General features: G+C 38.4%; 1 protein-coding gene and 2 long non-coding RNA genes across 6 annotated transcripts in view; 1 reads left to right on the forward strand and 2 right to left on the reverse strand.

The window, feature by feature from the left end:
* Window positions 1-2138, reverse strand: part of LOC143412877 (uncharacterized) — a 29529-nt gene extending 27391 nt beyond the window's left edge. Inside the window, exons 1-3 of one of the 3 annotated variants that reach the window (XR_013093393.1) lie at window positions 1705-2138; window positions 1230-1265; window positions 713-865 (exon numbers count right to left, since the gene is read on the reverse strand). This is a non-coding gene — a long non-coding RNA (uncharacterized LOC143412877). Of the gene's footprint in view, window positions 1-712; window positions 866-1229; window positions 1294-1704 lie in introns of all 3 variants that reach the window. The other 2 variants (XR_013093394.1, XR_013093395.1) reach the window with 2 other exon arrangements.
* Window positions 2139-2962: 824 nt separating this feature from the next.
* il1rl1 (interleukin 1 receptor-like 1) lies at window positions 2963-23449 on the forward strand. Of its 2 annotated transcripts, XR_013093392.1 has the most exons (13): window positions 2963-3117; window positions 9265-9331; window positions 9726-9975; window positions 10128-10317; window positions 11958-12108; window positions 12358-12426; window positions 17232-17358; window positions 17657-17808; window positions 17918-18055; window positions 19298-19459; window positions 19674-19819; window positions 20122-20246; window positions 22581-22675. XR_013093392.1 is itself a non-coding variant. In XM_004573028.4 (12 exons), exons 2-12 carry the CDS (start codon window positions 9268-9270, stop codon window positions 22827-22829), a joined length of 1698 nt encoding a protein of 565 aa, XP_004573085.3. In that variant the 5' UTR covers window positions 2965-3117; window positions 9265-9267; the 3' UTR covers window positions 22830-23449. The 2 variants fall into 2 exon arrangements, 1 of the variants encoding a protein (XP_004573085.3); XM_004573028.4 differs by lacking the exon at window positions 20122-20246 and having other exon boundaries at window positions 2965-3117; window positions 22581-23449.
* On the reverse strand, window positions 6850-8861 carry LOC143412878 (uncharacterized). The gene is made up of 3 exons (XR_013093396.1): window positions 8192-8861; window positions 7989-8106; window positions 6850-7857 (listed from the first exon to the last, which is right to left on the reverse strand). It is a non-coding gene; the product is annotated as an uncharacterized LOC143412878 (long non-coding RNA).
* Window positions 23450-23582: the final 133 nt, after the last annotated feature.

The raw sequence follows: 23582 nt of genomic DNA on the forward strand, positions 1-23582 counted from the left end.
GTGCCTTATGTATGAATTCTGGTTGTGCTTACTGACCTCGAACCGATTTTGGCATGCAGAAATCTGTTAAAAGATGTTTTAGTACAACTTTGGTAAGCCGCACTGCTTGATGGATTGTCAGAGCATTACGGCTGCCGTAGTGAGTAACGGAATACAGTTACTCATATCTTGTATTTTAAATACATAACGGCGGTACATGTATTCCGTTACTCCCCAACACTGATTATGGCAGAATGCAGGTCCCAGATACATGGGTTGCCACTAATACATACTAAGTTGTGCTATAAGAAGAATGACTTTATTGATCCCAAAGGGAAATTGCTATGTCTGATATAGCTCATCTGCAATATTATATGAGAATTAAAATATATGACTACTGACTGACTGATAAGAATATCTGGAGCTGATAGAACATCTGGAGTAATGTTCTATCTGTAGCTGTTCTTGATAAATAATGCTATGTAAGAATTAAAATCAAAAAAGGTTTTTTATGATTTCTGTGCTTTTGAGGCTGCAAATGTTATTATTTTCAGATTTAGTTTTTCTGACCAACAATTCATTTTTAATTCACTGTAAATTAATCCGCAAATATCATTTTCCTGATAACAACCCAGCCAGTGTATATACTACCAATGGATGCAGCATAAAAATCTTTTACTGACCTAATGCAATACATATACACTTTGTAGTTAAAGAATTTTAAAGTTCTTACTGTCATCATGGCAGCTACATCCTTTAGCTTTGTGCCCTGTTCCCCCGATCACTTTGCAAACACTTTCAGCAGACTGTCAGAGAGAAACTCAGCTCCGTTAGAAACCTTGACTGTAAAGGCATGGTTGGGATGCACTGGAATGCTTCATTTTATCTGAAATGACATAAAATAATTTTGAAATAACAGCAGGCACTGTGCTTGGTTAATCAGTAATGTTTTGTTGAATAAAAACTGTTTCCAGATCTTATGGGATTAAAAAAAATCCAAAGATGTTTGTTTCTGATTTGCAACCCAACAACCCACAAGTTAAAACCTCATTTTAGTTCAAGTGTGAGTCCAGTAATCACCTTTCTGACAATACATACTGGTATAAGTTAAACCTATATGGCAGATTTTGGATTTCTCAGTTGTATTAATAGGGTGGTCTATTTGAGTATGCATACACCTAATAACTATAAAAACCCTATTATAATTAAGTTACAGAAACCTTAAGCGAAAATAGAATATACTTTCTCACCATAACACCTTGAACCCACAATCCATCAGCTGACTCCTGGTGAAATGCAGAATAGAGGTCATCTCTCAATGTGCAGCAAAAAAACAAACAAACAAAAACAAAAGGACAGCAGGTGAGGGCAGGAGGTGTAGGGATGTAAGCTAGCATAATGCCGCTGATGATATTAGCTAAAGCTGTTCAATGTCCAAAATCTCACTAACACCTCGGTGCAGTAAATACACAATGTAACTGAAGAGTCAGTTGTCAAATCTATTCACACAGAAAACCAAATTATGTTATGAGTGCCTCGTAATTAGGTTTAATGTGATATTACGGCTCTTGTGCCAAAGACAAATTCAGATGAAAAAGCGCCAATTCTTTGACAACAGATAAAACAGCAAATAAGTTAGCGGCTCTTTTTTAGCATATTACATGATGACACTCTAGATGTTTAACTACATTTAAATAAATATTAATTCAAAAAATCAAGACATACCAAAAAACATAGAGTTGGCTGCTGGACTTGACTGAGATGGATGCCTTTTTTAAACCACGATCCAAAGCCCGCGAGATGAAATCACGCGTGGTTTCACGAGATTTAACGTTGCTATTGTATTGACTTACTTCACCTGAACATGATATGAACAATTTAATACACCCTTTCTGCATATCATGTAGTTTTTACACTATATAGTTACATTTAACTTTAAAACATGAGGCAATTGTGTTAAATACATGCAAGATGCTTACATAAATCCAAGAGATGGCCAGTCCCTTTTTTTCAGTGTACTCCAGGCCAGAACTTTGATCAGTGGGGAGGGTTTATTGACTGGAAGTGGTGAAAGTCACATCTGTTCAGGGAATCCCCTAACTGGAAACACCCACATGCAGTGCTTACTTGAAAGGGCATATTTGCCCATTCCGCGTAGTTTCCAGTCATGGAAAATGTGATTATAATTCCCAGAGTGGGATAAGCCGAGCATTCCTTGGTGTTTGAGCGTGTCTCACTTTAAGGTGCGTGTATGGGCTTGTGATCCTGTTGTAAAATTAATTCTGTCATGCTGGATCACAGTGTAAAAAGTGTCTCTGATGTGATAATGAACTTCACATGTAATTTTTCACCTACAAGAAATAGTAGAAACTGTATATTAGAGAACACCAAGCTCACATTTCAGTGCCACTTTATCTGCTATACCTGAACTAATAATAAAACTATTGCAAGCAGGCATTACAAGACAATCCACCAAATGGGGGCTCAAGCATGTGACCCTAACATTACTAAGTCAGAATCGAACTTACCGATCTTGCCCGTTTTAATATGAAATGTCACAGGCTCAGATTACCTTAATTATAAAGTCATAAGGAGGATCATCAGGCACGTCTGTTCAGATCTGTATAAACAAGCTCTCACAATACAGATATATTACACAGGTACACTGCTGAAAATGTACATAAATGATATGAACATCTGTCATCCATCCATTCTCTTCTGCTTATCTTTAGCTTAAAGATTTGTAGCAAATTTTCTTATGGCTGAAACACATTTAAATAACATAAACAAGAAAATGTGCCTAAACATGGGTGTTCATTTCTAATTTTGATCTACCGAGTGGCTTTTAGTGATATAGATTTCTATGTTACATCTACACCCCGTCAGCATTAACATGTGGTTGTTTTGTTCAGGTGAATGTGTAGCTTTTCAAGTCTGCCTGTTGAAGTAACAGTCGCACTGCTGTTGTTGTGACTGTTATGTAAGCATGGACCCCGGGCGGGTCCAACATGAGAGACGGGAAACAGGCTGGTGACGAAGCATGTGTGCATGAGAGAGAGAGAGAGAGTGAGAGAAACAACCATACCGGCAGCTTCGAGCTGATTACACTCCAACGGCCAGCACACACACTTTTGTGAGGTAAGCAAACACTTTCATTACTACTAACAATTTTAACTTCCTTGCTTTAGGATATGCTAAGGTTCTAAATAGGTATACTCCAAGTTAAGTGACAGAAAGAAGAACTAGGGTGAGAAGATAACTTATAAACTTTATAAAGGCTTTACAGATCTGTTTACAGATCTTCTCAGATCTCTTCCATAGTTATTTCCACAGCATCTGGAAAACAGAACAGTTAAAGATAGCAATTCTTTAAACTCATAGTGGATCGAATCAGTATTCAATTTGAATTATTCAAGAATTATTATAAGACTTATTCAGGATTTTAACACTTTGATTTGATATGAGCTCAAGCTGCAAAATTATAAACTTCCTGTTTAGAAGATATGATTCAAAGTGAAACTCGACTGAGCAGTTACAAATATTGGTGAACATTTGTAGCAATTCTATGTGAACAGGCTCTCTACTGAAGATGAATGTGGTGTGTCTCTGTTGCTCTCAGACATGTTTAAAAACATGTCAGAGATGCTACAACTATACTCTTGACAGACAGATTGTTATACTGTTGGCACTGTAACACCATGTGACTTGTGTTCACTTTGTCCTTTTGCTGTTTTTTTAGCTGTTATTTCTTATTCAGCCACTGAGTCTGTCAAGGACATTGTGAGAAGTGTTGCACTGTGCAAAAAGTCCTTAAATGACAAGATGATTAAGTTTGATAACCAGGAATTATTTGATAACAATCTTCACAGGTAATCAGTGTCATATTCAATTTCATCTGAAACTTCTTCTGACAAGTTCCTGTGTTATCGGTCCACTGAAAGGCTTCTAAGTTGATAGCTTTCTCCAGCAACCAGCTGGCTCAAAACCAAAGGAAACATGCAAGCCTGAGAAAAACAAAACGCACAGCATTCTGTTCTTTTGAACAACCAGTGATGAGAGAGCAGCATTTTAACTGATTTCATAACTCAGTGATTCCTGAGATTAGGGACAAAACAGGTTTTAATTTTCTAAAATATATTTTTTGATTTTTTAAAAACATATTTACATATAATTGTTACACAAGGTTTTGGCTGTCTCACCATGTTTTGGTACAATCTCCCAGGTGTAACATTTTTTAATAATTTATGTTTTTGCTGGAGAAGTGCAAGGTTTTTGTCAACACCGTCAGACACAAAGAAATGCAAAAATATATATTTTAAATTAAGTTGTTTCAGCTACTTTGACTATTAGCAGCTTCTCTATTCTATTGTTTATGCACATATGTTTTCAAAGTAATTATACCAGGTTTAAAAGTAAGATTGTTTTGGCTTTTTATTATTAGAGTTACAGTCATACATATTTTCAGAAGCTTGTATTTAATCTCTATAAGAAACAATCATATTAAGCAGAATGCAAATTACACATTGAGAAAATTACGTATTTTTATAGGAAGATCATGAGGGAGGAAAATATATGGTTTTCCAAAAGAGAAAAATAAACAAAAACTCCATATTATGGAGTTGACAAGGTGCTGACGGTGGTGACACAAATCTGACGGTGTTGACACACTAGTAGAAAACAATATATTTCTTTCAAAATGACCATTAAACCTTAGCAACCTTTGTAATATCACAAGACACATCATAACAATTCTGTTTTTGCACATGTCAAGTTCTACATCTTAATAGTTCACCAGCAAGTAGCTGCCTACTACTCCTTGATTCCTAAAGTTCTGTGGTTGTGTGTTTAGACCCTGCTGGACTTTCTCTCCTTTTGTCTCTGTGCTTGTTTCCAAAACCTTCTCTTCTGACTTTTTTCTCTTTCTTTCAGATCACTGATGTTCTTTATTTTTCTCTTTTTCACTCTATTTCTCCATCTTTCCCTTTCCTTTATGAGAAACTCTTTCTTCAACTCAGGCTGGCTGTTAACTTTTTCTCTCCTTTTTTTTTTATCATCCCTGTTCCTTCTCTTTCATTCCTCTACTGACAGCTTCCCCTGTGCTATTGTAGCCTGAAATGTACCATTTTGTAATTACTATAATTTTTCTGAACCTTATGCTTTTTTACAGATTAAGGATGAATATTCACAACACAATTATGCATTAAGCAATAGAGATGCTATCCGGTCTTTAAGTCTGATGTCATTAGCCGTTTCCAGGTCCAAACTCCGCTGCAGATCCCAAAGTCAAAGGAACTCTGCGGCATCACTGAGAGTTACAATCTGTCTAAATTCTTTCATCTTTAATAAAATGATCAGTGTGGCTGCTCTACCAGGTGTAACATCCAGGCATCCATGAAAACAGAATATATGAAATTTAACAGAGTTAAAGTTAGATTGCTTGTTTCCACCTGAACATGATAAACCAACTCTGCTACCACTTCCAACATAAATAGAGACAGAAAATTGAACAGCAGTGACTATTGTCAGGTTACTGAAGTTGGGCTAGCTGGTATATAGTGATGTGCTACATGATCGCTAGTGACACAGCTATGTTAGCATAATATAAATACAGTGAAGCTGGAGGATGAATGCTAACTTTTTACCACTTGATAAAAGTTAACGTGAGGGTTCCCGATGGTTAGGCTGACGTGATCACTGACTGTTTTTAGGCAACACGTTCTCACTCCCAAAGCGTAACATTTTACGCTAGGTGACAAATCGTCAGCATATTACGCCTCGGGAGTGAGAACGGGCTCTTTTAGGGGCTTGTTCTGATGTAATAGAACAAGATAAAAAGCATTAAAACATTTTAACAGCACAACAGGCTTAATAAACACAGAGTAGTTTGGGCCCGGAAGCAGGATTCATACATCATCACTTAAAGACCAACTCTCGAGGCACAGCTAGCTCAGTAGACGCCACATGATTTGTAGCTGCCCACTGCATCACTGAGTGAATGGGTTAAATGCAGAGGACTAAGCATTTTCCTACAGGATTAATAATATAAACATAAACAATGAGATTCAAGATAAGACAAATTTGATAATATTTGACACATCTGTGAAGCAGAAATATCAGTAAAATACACAGGACGTAATATATCTGAAATATTAGTAAAAAAATAACTTAATATAAATGGTGAATAGCACACGTTTGTGGCATTTGTCAACACCATTAGGAAAAGGGTCAACACCGTCAGACAAAAATCCTGATGGTGTTGACAAAATACCCGACTTTGTCTCATAACACATGTTTATCTGACAGAAGCCATCTTGTTTTTCATCAGTTGCTTATGGCTTTTACAATCTACCTAAATTAAGCTCTTTTTACAAAAAAAATAATTAAATCTTGCATTACATCGACTTTGGTGGTGACACACTATGGTTGTGACAAAGAGTTTTATCAGAAAGGTATGCAATAAATGACATTAAAATTTAAAAAAAATTATCACAGCAGTGACCTCATGGCATGTGTATCAAACAGGAAGTGATAAAGGGGTCCTCAGAGTGTAAGCTACCCACAATAATTCCTGATTTTTGATGTACTTTTAAAAAAATCTGATGGTGTTGACAAAAACTCTGGACATGATTTTAATCACTTAAAAAATATGTAAAAATAAATTTTCAATTGCATATTTTGATATTAGGTATTGAATTAAATACTTAGTGACGAGAGCCATGATGTTTAATTTTACATTACTTTTAATTTTTTTTTCTGTATTTTAATATTATCACACCTGCTTCTGGACAATGGATTTTTAAGGTACTGGTAATGTATTGTACCATTTAAAATAAATAAATATGTATAAAAAATGCAAAATCATATAAAAAATTGCCTTGGTTTGTGTAAGGAAGAGGACTCCCTTACTGCATTTATTTATATTATATTATCTGTATAGCACTTTAGAGCACACCTTTCACTTTATTAAAAGCACCTTATCAAGCACTTTATTTAGCATTGCACTTTAAGCATGGATTTGCACAAAAGAAGTTTAAATATTTATTGACTATTTATTGGGAATTTTAAAATCAGTTGGTAGCCTTATTTCAGATCCTGCACAGCTGCTCATCATCAAGGAATGTGGTAGATAAATATAAGAATAAATAAATACATTTTCACATTTACATATTAATAAATATTTCACACTTTAATGTTACACCAAACCCAATATTATAAAAACCCAGAAACCCAAGCACAAAAAGATTCACCACACTCTCTTTACCAATGGTCTCTCCTGGAACCTTTAAATGGTGTCTGGACCCCCGGGGATAGTGATGGGCAGATGAAACTTCATGAAGCACTGAAGCTTTTCATCCAATTGGTTCACCCCAGCGCAAAGCTTCTTGAAGCTTCATTTGCTCTAGTAGGACATCTACTGGACGTAAAAATATTAGTTGGCAAGAATTTGAAATGTGGCCTTTTGCACACAGCCTGTAAATGTCAACAACAAAAGGAATGTGTAAAACATGTATATTGTAGTGATGGCAGTATACTGTGTATATTTATACTGGCAGTATGGAAAATGATTATTTGGAAATGCTTAAAATGGAAATGATCATTTACTGTGAGGTGAGGTGTGGTTGGGGTGTGGACAGTAGTTGTGCTTTTGTAACGTTGAGGTATGGACAGCTACACACTGAGCCTCAGTCCTGCCTATTCACATTTTATTCTGTAAAAACTAAATTTTCACTGCTTTTATGACCTTTTTAGTGGGGAGAACATAGCTAGGATTTAATGGTTTAACAAATCTTTTGAATCCTTTGTCCTCCACAATGCTAAATGGCTGGGAGTCCTCAATCACCATGGTAACCAGGTCTTCATCTATTTGAGATTGTTCTCCTGAGGAAAGACAATAAAGACAAAGCACAGATATAAATATCACACACGTAACTTATTACAGCTGTATAATATTGTTATATCATGTAGTAACATTACTGCATGCTATATTATCATGGCATTTGATGGCTCACCTGGTCTTGCTCCACAATCGGTGTTCCCCTTATTCTCATGCAAAGCTCTGTAGTGCCTAAGCATGGATGAGGTGTTGTTGTTATATCCCAGCTGCCTGGCACATAGCAAACACTTCACCTTGTACAAAAGTAAAGCCGCTTAACATAAATTGTATTGCACCATCAGTATTATGAAAATACATCTTCTGTAGAAATGTACATACCTTGTTGGGAGGAATAAGATCAAAATGTTCCCACACAGGGGAGGACATCCTCCTCTTCTTAGCTGGCTCCATTCTCTCCTGACTTTCTCTCCTCACTCTCATAAACCTCCAAACTCTCACTAACCGCAACTCTCCATCAAACACCCACATTTTTGAATGAAGTCTGAGGGGTTTATATCGCTGTCATAGCTCGCGGCAAAGTTCGAAACACTTCATGAACCAGTCACGTGGTACAGCCGGGCAGTGAGGCTTCGGCGTCATCATTTTCAGCTCCTCCCATAAATGAAGCAAGCCTCGATACGCGCATCGCGGAAACGCCCCCTCCATTACTCGATACAGAACGTCACATCACTAGTTTCCAGCCGCTAAGGGCCGCCCTGTTGCGTTTAGTGGTTGAGAGGAGGCGGCAAAACACTTAGCAGGGTAGCCAAAAGAATACACACTCACGCTGGCGTTGGGGATTCCACAGTGTGTTCTTTAGTATACCTTCTCTTCATCAACCATATAAGCCCGGTTGAACGGCTGCAGCTTAACAAACATAGCGCACAGTGTTCGTACAACCCATAACGTTGCAAACAAAGGTGTCTGGAGAGGTAAAACATAAAATCCGTCCCTCCTCATCTACTAGCGTGCAAGCACATGTCCACACCATCACAGAGAGAGAGAGCAGAGCAGTGGCACAAACCGATGACACCATCAACCCTCGACTTGGGTGTCTTAAAGGGACACCACACCATAGTGGCTGTTGTCTTTTAGGCAGTTGGGTTAACACTTGTATGCATATTTTTAACAACAAAATTGGGTTTTATCTGCCGGACATGTTTTGTCCCTTATCTCAAGAATCACTGAACTGTCACATTATTTGTGGAACAGACAGGGAGAAGCACTTTAAGCTGTTGAGGCCATGGTAAAAGCTTATGTGCAGGACTGACAGTGTATGAGTAAAGCAAGTCAAGTTAGTGTAATTAAATATGAAATATATCACATGATTCAGAACAGTGTGGTTTGGCTTTGAATGTCCTATGTCTCTCTCTCTCTCTCTCTCTCTCTCTCTCTCTCTCTCTCTCTCTCAGCTAATGGATGCTTTCCAGCTTCTCTTTCTTGTTGCAGTGGTGACATCCATATCAGAATGGAAATCAGGTGGTGTATACAGTACACGATTCATCTGCATGTGCTAAACCGCACATCTTACACCTTACAATGAAACCTGGTGAAGCAGCACACCCAGTATTAATCAGGCTCAAAAGGCCGCTGATGTGAAATGCATATCATGACAATTTTGAGCAAGTTGTAGAAAAAGTTATATCAAAGGTTATCATTGATGGGTCAGCAAAACATCAAAGCCAAAATGTAGAAGGTAAAAATGTATGGCAAGACAGAAAGGCGTTAAAAATCATTGAAAAACATTAAGGCAAAAAAGAAAAGGAACATTTCATAAACATTTTCATTTCATCGTACAGCATTGTAGCATCTGCAACACACCTTTCACATTTGCATTTGCACTTATCATCACCTCTATCTGCTTCTCCCTCAGTTTCAGATTCTGGCAAATCACAATGTGAGATCATGAATGAGGAGAGCATTACAGTGCTTGAAGGGGAGTCTCTTTTTTATGTACCTTTTATTTTAGAACCAAACTTCAACAATAAAAATTTTACATGGTACAAATATAGCACCCAAATTCAGAATATTTCCTCTGATAAGAAAGCCAGGGTGCATTACCAAGGCGAAGCACTGTTTCTCTTAAACCTCAACATTTCTGATTCTGGAGATTACGCTGCTTGGTAAGAATCATCTCTACGAAATATGTTACAAAATTTCTATCTAGCATCTAACATTAGTGATGGTCTGGGTTTTCTTGAACTCTAAAACAATTTTCTTCTTTTTTTGTCTCTTTTTTTGTTAATGTGCTTCCCACTCATTGATTCACTTTTAGGGAAATCAAGTCTTCAGGACAATGTTTTAACCACTCTGTGAAAATTGAAGTGTTCAATGCAAGTTACAGAGGAAGCAAGATGTTAAACTACGGAGAAATCAAAAACTCTGACCAGAGCAAAAAGGTCCCATGTCCAGAACGAGTCAAAAGCACATGTAGTGCATTCAAAGGAAACATCACCTGGTACAAGGTAGGCCAAAAAGCCCAGGTCAGCTTCCTGTTTGTTTGGCAAACTTGCAAACCTGCACCATTGCCTTAAATGCATCCAGGAAAGTCTACAGGTCATCCACCTCTGCCACTACACAAAGGCTAAGTGACATCATGGAGCCCTGCTTTCAAAAACGGACATAGATGTGTGGCTGTGAAGCTGGATTTAAGAAATACAGTTTTAAAAATCATGTTCAGTGTGATGATTCATGTCATCTTATGTCAGTATAGAAGTTGATACTTTAGTTTATGTTAGCTAACTAGGGACAGAATCAAAACTCAGAGGAAAATAACTGCACTTGAACCAGTGTTGGTCAAGTTACTTGAAAAAAGTAATCAGTAACTAATTACTGATTACTTCCCCAAAAAAGTAATCCCGTTACTTTACTGATTACTTATTTTCAAAAGTAATTAATTACTTAGTTACTTAGTTACTTTTTAAAAACACGATTTACAACCTGAATAGGTGATAAAGCGATAGATCTTTCAGCCCAATTCTACTTTTTCTGCATAATCCATCATACAAAATGTAATCAAATGGAAAAGTCTCTTTTTAAAACTTGTTTTATTAATTTTAAGCTTTTAACTTTATGCATCAAGCAAAAATTAAATTATATGCACCATTCTCTGACTTGAAGAAATTAGTTTAACATTTAAACCTATATTCTGCACATTCCAGCACATAAAATATTTTTTGTTTTTACACTCAGTCTTTCAAATAGATGCAAGTAAAACACAGCAGAAAATAAATAAAATCAAAGACTAGCGGTCCTGTTGCTCTATTTTCACCTGTATAGCAGGAGTGCCGCAGCGGTCAGTTGAAGAATCCGCAAGTTTCTCTGTGAATTTCCCATTACGTCGTTGCTCACTCGGAGCTTGTTTAGGGGGGAGGGGGGTTTACGGTGGCCCCTAGAGACAAAGCACGTTACAAACTCCAAAACACTTGCAAACTCCAAAACACTTGCAAACTCCAAAACACGTACAAACTCCCTATAAAGGTGTGTGTTTGCCAGTTGTTTGTTACGCTGAATGATTTGGTGCTTGGCCATTTTGAATACACGTTTTTTGGGGGGGGATTTTTCTGACTTTTCGGTAATCGTTTTTGGATCAAGGCCATTGGATTAATTGATGGTATGACCCTGCCTGGTTTATGACTCTGGATACTTTGCTAAAAAGGTGCAAGAGCTAGTTGCCAACCAGCATCAAGCTGCAAAGCTGAGAGGTGCCAGAACTGACTGCTGATGGTAATAAGTACCAGTACTAACCAGTGAAACCAGTGGGGCAAAAGATGATTCCACTGGCCCTGGAAGTTGATGACATTAAAATGTTGCTTGACTTCTGAACAAAGGAATTTTATTTAACTTTTTAAACATTGTCCATGTTAATACCAGTGTACATTTTTATGTAAGATAAAAGTGTTGGTTTCATTGCTATAGCAAGAACCTGATTGCAAGTTAATAAAAAGGGAGCTACTTTAAAAACTTCTAAACTTTTACAATACAACAATTACAAACTAAGCCACAATGATGTAATTGACAGGGCCATTGTGATGATTTACAAAACAGACCATGTTCATTGAAGTAAAATGTGTTGCTTTCCCTATTTGTGCCCTTCTCGGTGCAGGACTATACTCTTATTGAAGATCAGCATGAAGTCGAATTGAGAGTGCATAATGCTACCAAAGACCACGAGGGCCTCTACACCTGTATTTGTACCTGGGCATACAATAATAAGGTGTACAGTACGTCAGGTTCGAGGGAACTTATACTTCTAGGTGAAACTGCATTCTTTGGTGTTTAGTTCTGGATACCAACACAACACATTGCGACACCAACATAAACTTGACTTTATAAGTGAAATTGTAATGGCGTGTTGATTTAACATGTTTAATAATGAGCCAGAGCTAAAGATTTGTATGTATGTCACAGGTTTTCCTGATTTTTCAAAACAATACCCATATTATAGCATACCAAATGTCCTATTAGAGGATTAAAAATGTCTCACTCTTTTTGGTTGCTCGCAGAAAAAGCTGTGCACTACCTAGAAATTTTGACCCCAGCTGATGAGTCGCAGGAGCAGTTTGCTGATGAAGGTAATAAAATCTCATCTTCATGTCAACATGTTGCTGTCATAACAATTCAATTCAATTCAATTTTATTTATATAGCGCCAAATCACAACATAAATCGCCTCAAGGCGCTTCATAGATACAGAGAAAAAAACCCAACAATCATATGACCCCCTATGAGCAAGCACTTTGGCGACAGTGGGAAGGGAAAACTCCCTTTTAACAGGAAGAAACCTCCGGCAGAACCAGGCTCAGGGAGGGGCGGGGCCATCTGCTGCGACCGGTTGGGGTGAGAGAAGGAAGACAGGATAAAAGACATGCTGTGGAAGAGAGACAGAGGTTAATAACAGATATGATTCAATGCAGAGAGGTCTGTTAATACATAGTGAGTGAGAAAGGTGACTGGAAAGGAAAAACTCAATGCATCATGGGAATCCCCCGGCAGCCTACGTCTATTGCAGCATAACTAAGGGAGGATTCAGGGTCACCTGGTCCAGCCCTAACTATATGCTTTAGCAAAAAGGAAAGTTTGTGTTAGGTGTGGCTGTGTGCAGGCAGGAATAGGACCCAAGGTGCAGACTCCGGAGACAGACGTGAACTCAAAAAAGGCTTTAATTTAATACTCAAAATATAACAAAACTAAAAAAAACTCAAAACAAACTTAAACTAGAGAAATGACAGAACACACAGCTAAGAAAACGGTAGATCGCGACACAGACACTAAGAAACACAGGGCTTAAATACACAGAGGGAGCAATCAGGGAATGAGTAACAGGAGGGAAACACAGCTGGGACAAATTAGAACTGACGAGACCAAAGAAGCGTAACCTGAACAAACTGAGATAAGACAGAGACCTTCAAAGTAAAACAGGAAGCACATAACACAGACTGAACAAAGACGCAGACTCACATGCAGGCACTACAAAGGGAACAGAGACGTGGGACCAGGGCAGACACAAACACTGACTGGACACGGGGATATAGGAACTAAGGATACACATAGACGCGAACTAGACAAGGGGATGCAGGTGATAGGGGAGACAGAGCAACTAAAGAAGACAGAGACATAAACCATAAGACAGAACTCAAAGAAACCAAAGACTAGAAAGTATAAATAATATCGTAAACTCAAAAACCCTGGGTCAACGACCCAGGCATCCTAACAGTTTGAAGCCTAATCTTAAAAGTAGAGATAGTGTCTGTCTCCCGAATCCAAACTGGAAGCTGGTTCCACAGAAGAGGGGCCTGAAAACTGAAGGCTCTGCCTCCCATTCTACTTTTAAATACTCTAGGAACAACAAGTAGGCCTGCAGAGCGAGAGCGAAGTGCTCTAATAGGGTGATATGGTACTACAAGGTCATTAAGATAAGATGGGGCCTGATTATTTAAGACCTTGTATGTGAGGAGCAGGATTTTGAATTCAATTCTGGATTTAACAGGAAGCCAATGAAGGGAAGCCAAAACAGGAGAAATATGCTCTCTCTTTCTAGTCCCTGTCAGGACTCTTGCTGCAGCATTTTGGATTAGCTGAAGGCTTTTCAGTGAGTTTTTTGGACATCCTGATAATAATGAATTACAGTCGTCCAGCCTGGAAGTAATAAATGCATGAACTAGTTTTTCAGCGTCACTCTGAGACAGGATATTTCTAATTTTAGAGATGTTGCGCAAATGGAAGAACGCAGTCTTACATATTTGTTTAATATGTGCATTGAAGGACATGTCCTGGTCAAAAATGACTCCAAGGTTCCTCATAGCGTTACTGGAGGCCAAGGTAATGCCATCCAGAGTAAGAATCTGGTTAGATACCATATTTCTAGGCTTTTCAGAGCCGAGTACAATAACCTCAGTTTTATCTGAATTAAGAAGCAGAAAGTTAGCGGCCTTCCAGGTCTTTATGTCTTTAAGACATTCCTACAGTTTAACTAATTGGTGTGTGTTATCTGGCTTCATGGACAGATAGAGCTGGGTGTCATCTGCATAGCAGTGAAAATGTATGCTATGTCTTCTAAAGATACTGCCTAAGGGAAGCATGTATAATGTAAACAGAATTGGTCCTAGCACTGAACCCTGTGGAACTCCATAATTAACCTCAGTGTGTGAAGAGGACTCTCCATTTACATGCACAAATTGGAGTCTATTAGATAGATATGATACAAACCACTGCAGTGCAGTACCTGTAATACCTACAGCATGTTCTAATCGCTCTAATAGGATATTATGGTCGACAGTATCGAACGCTGCACTGAGGTCTAGCAGGACAAGCACAGAGATGAGTCCACTGTCAGAGGCCATAAGAAGATCATTTGTAACCTTCACTAAAGCTGTTTCTGTGCTGTGATGAGCTCTGAAACCTGACTGAAACTCTTCAAATAAACCATTCCTCTGCAGATGATCTGTTAGCTGTTTGACAACTACTCTTTCAAGGATTTTTGATATGAAAGGAAGGTTGGAGATTGGCCTATAATTAGCTAAGACTGCTGGGTCTAGAGATGGCTTTTTGAGTAAAGGTTTAACTACAGCTAGCTTGAAGGCCTGTGGTACATAGCCGATCATTAGAGATAGGTTGATCATATTTAAGATCGAAGAATTAATTAATGGCAGGACTTCTTTGAGCAGTTTTGTAGGAATGGGGTCTAAAAGACACGTTGATGGTTTGGAGGAAGTAATTATTGAAGTTAACTCAGAAAGATCAATTAGAGAAAAAGAGTCTAACTTAACATCAATGGTACTAAGAGTAGCTGTAGATAATATTACATCTGTGGGATGATTACTGGTAATTTTTTCTCTAATGATAAAAATTTTATTGGTGAAGAAGTTCATGAAGTCATTACTAGTTAACGTTAAAGGGATTGTTGGCTCAAAAGAGCTCTGACTTTTTGTCAGCCTGGCTACAGTGCTGAAGAGAAACCTGGGGTTGTTCTTATTTTCTTCAATCAGTGATGAACAGTAAGATGTTCTGGCTTTGCGGAGGGCTTTCTTATAAAGTAGCAAACTATTTCTCCAGGCTAAATGATGATCCTCTAGATTTGTGACACGCCATTTCCTCTCCAGATTACGAGTCATCTGCTTTAGGCTACGTGTTTGAGAATTATACCACGGAGTCAGGTACTTCTGATTAGAGGCCTTAGTTTTCACAGGAACTACAGTATCCAGAGTCGTACGTAGTGAGGAGGTGAAATTATTAACAAGATAATCGACTTCTGTTGGGGTAGCGTTCAGATAGCTGCTCTGCTCTGTGTTGGTACAGGGCATTGAAGATGATAACAGTGGGTGGATTATATTCTTAAACTTAGTTACAGCGCTTTCAGAAAGACATCTACTTTGATAAAGTCTACTCTCCACTGCTGTGTAATCAATTATTGTAAATGTAAATGTTATCAGGAAATGATCAGACAGGAGAGGGTTTTCAGGAAACACTGTTAAATGTTCAGTTTCTATGCCATATGTTAAAACAAGATCTAGAGTGTGATTAAAGTGGTGGGTGGGTTCTTTTACATTTTGAGAGAAACCAATTGAGTCTAATAACAGATTAAATGCCATGTTGAGGCTGTCACTTTTAGCATCTACATGGATGTTAAAATCACCCACAATAATTATTTTTTTTATCTGAGCTGAGAACTAAATCAGATAAAAAGTCTGAGAAATCAGACAGAAACTCTGTGTAAGGCCCAGGTGGATGATAGATGATAACAAGTAAGACTGGTTTCTGAGTTTTACAGCTGGGGTGGACGAGGCTAAGCATCAGGCTTTCAAATGAATTAAAAGTCTGTCTTGGTCTTTCATTAATTAATAGGCTGGTGTGAACAATTGCTGCCACACCGCCCCCTCGGCCTGTGCTTCGAGATTTCTGGTAGTTAGAATGACTCGGGGGTGTTGATTCATTTAAACTAACATAATCATCCTGCTGCAACCAGGTTTCTGTAAGGCTGCAAACACTGCAAATACTTGGTTAATAACAGTGATCCTCTGAAAGTTACTCAGTTAGCACTTAGCAGGACTAAAGTTGCATCCATACAGGGAGTGACTGACTCATCACTTAAGAAGGGGGGAGGTGGAGCAGTGTGTTTTTGGGGACCAGTGCCTGATGATGAGGGTAGCACATCTGTCTAATTAACCTCTCCTCTGGCAGTAGGTGTGGGGGCCAGAAACAAGACAAAGCCAAAAACAGAAAGAGAGAAAGATTGTGTGTAACGCTTTGTGTGAATAAAATTGTTTGTAAAATGCATCCCTCTGCCCTTCCTGGGGAGAGCTCACAGTGGCAGGAGCAACTGCCACACCGGTGCCCAATGTACCCGGTGACCCAGGAAGGAGTGGCGGCTTCTCCAGCACTGTCACCTCCACTCTCTGAGGTGGACTTATTTAAAATGACGGAGGTGGATGACCTGTAGACTTTCCTGGATGCATTTAAGGCAATGGTGCAGGCTTGCAAGTTTGCCACCTTCCGTTTAAGGGAGTGTTGCTGCAATCAGGGCTTACAGGCATCCTAGTGCCAGTGGAAACTAAATACAGGAATAAACATAGAATTAGGGCTGTGTTGCACCCCCTGATGTTTGTTACCGATTGGCTGGGGTTTGACAAACTGGTGGAGGTGTTAAACGAGTGGCCATCGGGAAAGATTTTCAAGGCATCCTATTACTACTCCATAGCTGGTCACATGGAATATATAAAAACTCTGGAAAGAATAATGCCCCAGTTTTACTGACTGTGCATTCAGGGGAATGTGCGCCTTTGTCGTGCATCTTACCCTGTATTCCAGTGGGTTAACCTGTCCTCTTTCTTTCTTCATCCTTCCTTCTTTCCCTCCTTCTTCCCTTCCTTCTTTCCTTCCAGGCTCGGAGATTAAGCTGAATTGCTCAGTTTTGTGTGGGACTAATGTGAAACATGACTGTAATGCCAGCTGGTACATCAATGGAATTCCTTTCAAAAACAGGGATGGTTATAGTCAAACTACCAAAATGTAAGCCTCTTTTATACTTTACACAATGTACACTTAATGTTTTGCTAATCCTTTGAGTGGATTTCAACATGTAGTTTAAGGTGCTTCTAAGGTGTTTTACAGAATAAGTTAACATGACCTCTTTAAGTGCTATTGTTTAAGAGTCACACTTAAGAGAACCTCAAAGATCTGTTGAAAATATGTTAAATAGTAACTGTTATGTATTTCCTCTCATTTGTCTGCAGTGAACCTTTCTGCTGAACTTTGTCTTTGACCCTTTGTCTTCTTTAACAAAACAAACTCTTATCTTCTTTGTTAGAGCAACTGAGGAACCTTCAAAGAATACCATTGCCACTGCAATCCTCACCATTAAAAAAGTGTCTGCTAAGGATTTTCAACAGAAGTTTAAGTGTTTTGGCGAGGGCTATTATTACGTAACAAAGAATGCCACTTTAACTCTTAAGCGGAAAGGTCAGTCACAGGGCCATTGATTGTTTTTTAGCCTTGCTAACAAAAATGTCTGTTGACTTTTAGCAAAGCATGGAAATGTTATTTTACACTATAATTTTGTGTTTCCTAGAATCCATAATTCCACTTGCCATTGGAGGAGTATGCATGTTATTCGTTGGTGTTTTTGTCGCTGTTTTGGTCAAATACTTTGCCATTGACTTAGCCCTGTTCTTCAGACCCTACTTCCCACTAAGCAGTAGCAATAAAGGTAAGAGAGTAAATATTTTTCTTGGGGGCTTTATTATCTTAGTTTTGTACCAACAGTAAAGGAATGAAGTACAATGCTAATTAGTCAGTTTCAGAGGATAGACCGAGCCAGTTTAGCTGCTACTCCTGCTCCCTGGCTTCAGTGCTATACTTTAAGGAAAAATGCACCAGTTTAACACATCCAAGACTTAAGAGAGGAAGATGTTGTGGTTATAGACCCTGAAATATTATGTCAAAACAAAAGTTACTTCCTAAAATATTCATCAGCTTGTTTGCTACAAAATAGTGGTATCCAGTGGTTTTCAATATGACAAATTAGAAATATAAGAAAAATGCAAGAGTAACCAAATTGAATAACAAATAAGTAAACCTGAAGTGTTTTGGTTCCTTCTGAAGGTTCAAACAATATATAAAAAATGCTGGTTCACTTTGGCTATGGTGAACAAGTAAGCCAAATGCCTTTTGGAGAAAGCTTTTGAGATGGCATGACATAGACTCTATTAATCCCACACTGTGGCAATTCACATATTACAGCAACACAGGGGTCCATAAAGTGCAGTTGGAGCGATAATATATACCCAGTTTTCAGCAGCCATTTATCATGTGTGCATATTCCACAGTCTCAAAACTGGTTTTGGAAAGGTTAAACCAGGCGAATATTAAGTTTCTACATTGGCCTTCCCAAAGCCTGACCTCAACCATATTGAAAATTTGTGAGTGACGCCCAAAAGCGAGATGATATCACAAATTTAAACCTACCAGTTCTGCCAAGTAGGGTGGTCAAACATCCGTCCAGAATTGAGTCAGAAACTTTTTGGGGGCTGCTAAAAGCATCTGGTCAAGGGGCATCTTACCAAATATTAGTGGTAGTATTATTATCATATATTTGAGCCTGTATGCATAATCTTGACTCTGCATTTGTGGGATGAATTGAAACCTGTCCTCCCAATTGTTGTTGGTTTTTTTTTTGTATGTTTCAACTCATTAAAGATGTATGCTGTACAATTGTTCCACCCTGGAAAAAGAAAGGTTCAAAGAAGTTAAAAATTACACATTCATGTCAATGATGAGTGTTTGTAACTTCTGACCACAACTGTTCAAACACAAATGACTTATTGTGGTGACAGGGTCACTTTACATCACAATGAGCCGATAAGGAAGAAACATTAATAAAAAAAACTGAGAAAACCTTGTCAAAGAAAGTACACATAAATTTCCACTGATTTGTTTGTTTGTTTCCCAGACACAAGTTTATATGACGCCTATGTGGTCTACCAGACACCAATGGACAAGATCACTGAGGACACACTCTCTCAGTTTATCACACAGACTTTGCCCTCTGTCCTCGAAGATAAGTGCGGATATCGGCTCTTTATCCACGGGAGGGATGACATACCAGGGGAAGGTCAGTGTTTTATGTGCTTTAATTGTAATTTTGGACATCAACAACCAATATATTTTGTATTTGTGATTCAGGTATTTTATTGTCTGCAGTGTTCTTTGTAGCCCAGCTTAAGTGTTAAAGGGATACCAGTGTTGTGCTGCCTAATTTAAAGAGCCATCATGTACCTGGTTTTTTTTGTTGTTGTTGTTTTTTTCTTTTTGTTGTACCACAACAGATCGTCTGGAGTTGGTGGAGAAATGCATGAATCAGAGCAGGAGGCTCATGGTCATTCTCACACCAGATCTGGGATCAGGCTCCATGACGACAGAGCGATGGGCTGCCTCACCCCAAACCTCAGTGATGGGAGGGTTTGACTGGCAGGTGAGAACTGAGACAGGGACTGCCTGGGAGTATGCTCATTGGCCTAATGACCTGTGATTGACAAATCATTATTCAAGGACTTGTAAAGCACCCAAAGTGCTCATCCAAAGGCTTTAAAATTGGACTTCACAAACCAGTGAGTGGGGTCGAGGTAGCTATGTTCATCTTTTATGCTGTCACAATCCACACATCAGAATTCTCTGGCTCACAGAAACCTGGCAGGTTTGCATACTAAGAGACTCACATAAATACGCTTATCCAGCGTTTCCCACTTTCTCTGTCTGTCTTTCTCTGCTTTGCAGGCAACGTGAGCAGGGGCCTTTGTAGCATCTTTTTTAAATGGGGGTGGGAGTTGTGGAACCAAGAACAAGGCACACAAGGAGGTCCACAAGAAATTGTAGGGCCTTGCAATATAAAGTGCGTTGAGGCAAGTGTTGTTGTGATTTAACGCTATATAAATAAAATGCAATTTAATTTCACTGAAACTGGAATATTTAGTTAGAGATCAATTCAGTGCAGAATAATTTGCTGTAGAAAGCATTAGACATGGAGTGAGGACCCTGCCAACTGCTTGGCTTTCCTCCTCCTGGCTTTGTAGGAGGCGAACAGGGCAGGAGGCAGGTCCTGAGAGGAAGTACACTTGTTGCCACTGGATAATGGTTTAAGAGGCTTGGTGCTAACATCCTCTCTATTTTCTCCACAGTAGGCAAATTTGTTTTGCTTAATTATCTTTCTTTAAAATATGACTGATTTAGCCACTTCACACTTCTTTTCAATTTCATTTAATTACATACATTTTTGTTCCTTTTATATTTGTCTGTTTGAAATTTTGAGCTGGCTAATGACAAAAGTTTTCAGAATCCTGTGCAGCCCTGTGTCCCATTTCAGATTTATTACATGAAAAGTTGTGTTGCACAAGTATAATTTTGTGTTGGATAACTGTTTTGCAGTGTGGAAAAAAGTATTGAAAAGTTATACTTCTACTTAATTAGCTTAATGGTGCACAGGGTGTATAATCAATATAACTGCACAATATATTTTAAATACTTATAGTATATACCTATTGTGTGGAATTACACTTCAGATTCTTTTATCATTTTAAAAAATACCTACAAGTGGAATCCAAACTGTAATATTTGCATCCAAAATATAGTGGAGTAGAAGCAGAATATGGTACAGCACTTAAATAAAGTGCAAGTAAAGTAGTCAAGTAAATATAAGTTATATTCCTGTACTCTAATTTATTGGTATTGCATGATGTAAGATACTGGTACTCTAGTACAATACCGTCGGTGGGAAAAGTACAATACTTTTACAGCAAATCTAAGGAAACAAGTGCACATAGGGGGGAAAAAATCCTTGTGGAGAAATGTAGCATAACCTCCACACACTGTTACCATTACATTTTTATTCAATTACAACTTTTTGGTCCTTGCAAACTTTGTCAGATACAGAGATAAAGTGTCCATGCAAACATTTGCATCTATGCATGCATTCAGTAAGGTTCGGCCAATTAAGGATGCCTGGCTATTAGACATGTCACACAGACTGAAATATTGGAAATAAATAAACATAATGGTAAATGGGACAATGTGTGGCTGTTATACTATATTTCTCCACAAAGACACTATTTGAAGAAACAGACATTTGACATTTGGGGACCACGGCCATGTGCTACAAGTTCAATACATCCACTCCATATGGCTTTATACACGATGACCATCAACTTTATTTTGGTGTAAGTAAGCAAACAAGCAGTAATAGCAGTTACACATAGTTGAATAGTTGGTGCACAATTGAATATTTTGAATTTCATTTTGAATTTTTCCTTTCAGTTCCATTAATTTATGGTTAGTTTTTACTAATTTAATTGTTGGTTTGAACCTTTTTATTAACATAATGTGGGTGACATGTTAAGAAGTTTAGAAAAGGCATTGCAGTTATCAGGCGTCACTTACCTTGACACTAGCAAAGGTAAGTGACATATCATATCTTAATTTATTCATGTAAATAGGGAGGCTTCTTCACACACTAAGGTTAATTATGGAGTTACACAGGGTTCTGTACTAGGACCATTTCTATTTACATTATACATGCTTCCCTTAGGCAGCATTATTAGAAAGCATAGCATACGTTTTCCTTATTATGCAGACGATACCCAGCTTTATGTATCCATGAAGCTCGATCACATACACAAATTAGTTAACCTGCAGGTTTAATTGAGATTATTTTACTGAGCCATAAAAATATAAGAAAAACAATTTTGTCCATATAACTACCCCTTTTTCACTCTCTGTGTGTTCATACACTGCTCTGCATTTAATCATCAGTTCTTATTAATCTGGCTCTTGTCACACCGTGTTTTTTCTCCTATCTCCCCTAACCCCCAAATGGCTGCGCTTCCTTAATCCTGGTTCTGCTAGCAGTTTCTTCCTGCTAAAAAGAAGTTTTTCCTTCCCACTATCACAAAATCCTTGCTCATAGGAAATTTTCTGATTGTTGTGGTTTTCTCTCTATTGTCATAGGATCTTTACCTTAGAATATAAAGCGCCTTGAGGCATCTGTTGCTGTGTTAATAAGGAATAAATTGATTGTTGTGAAAACAAATGATTCTACTTATATGTGTATTATGGCATCATATTTTTATACTTAAGTTTATTCTATTTTTTCAATGTGTAGCACTACTAGATAGCATTTATGTAAATAAAAATACTAAGTGTACAGTGAAAGGGTGACTAAAGTGTTGTTGATGATTTACCAGGTGGGGCTCCACCATGCATTGGTCCAGAGGGAACTGAGTGTGATTTTGATCCAGCTAGGAGACACGGGGCAACAGCAATACACACACCTCCCCCCGGGCTTGCAGCACCTGATTCGTAAGAGTGCCCCTTTGAAGTGGCCAGAGGGCTCTGGAGGCGCTGCAGCATGGAACTCTCGCTTCTGGAAGAGAGTGAGATACCTGATGCCTGCCACACCTGTCAAAAAATGTGCACAGTCTACTATTATCTAATACATCTTTCAACACGTTTTGTTTAATGTTTTGTACATATATTGGGAAATGTAAGAAAAGGATGATCAGGATTTATCTTTTATAAATCCCAAGAAGCCATTTGTCATGGTCCGGAGTCTGTGAATCCGTGTTTATGTTTTGGTTTATTATTATTCTGTGGTTTTGTTTATTCTGGGTTTCTTGTACTCTCCCTTTTCACGTTTCATGTTCCTATGTTCTGTGTCCCTCAGTCTGTGTTAAGTTTGTGTGTTGTGTCATTACGTGTATGTGTTTCCTGTTTTATTGTGAAGGTCTGCGTCTTATGTGAGTGTTTTCAGTTTGCCTCCCTGGTCTCGTCACGTTAATCACTCCCAGCTGTGTCCCCCACCTGTGTGTAATGTCCCTGTGTTTCTCTGAGTGTATTTTAGTCGTGTCTTCTGTCGTAGTAGTTGCTGGTTCGTCTGTGTTGTTCCCCTCCACTTTCCTGTGCATTTTCCCCGCATCTCTGTTTCACGTCTCAAGGTTTCAGGTTTGTTTTTGCTTAGCTTTTCCCAGTTTAGTTTACTCTTAGGTTTTGGTTTTCGTCCACCTTGCCCCTGTTTGTTTCACCTTTTTGTTAATAAAGCTCACTCACAACTTAAGCAGTCTGCATCTTGGGTCCGTTAATAATTCACACACGGCTTGCCCCGGCATTACTCGAAGCTTTTCAACGCAGTCCTCTCTGGTGACATCTGGTGGCCAAAAATATGAAGAGCTTTACCCTGTGTTCACTTT

The sequence above is a fragment of the Maylandia zebra genome, linkage group LG16 (assembly GCF_041146795.1).
Source record: "Maylandia zebra isolate NMK-2024a linkage group LG16, Mzebra_GT3a, whole genome shotgun sequence".
Taxonomy (NCBI): domain Eukaryota; kingdom Metazoa; phylum Chordata; class Actinopteri; order Cichliformes; family Cichlidae; genus Maylandia; species Maylandia zebra.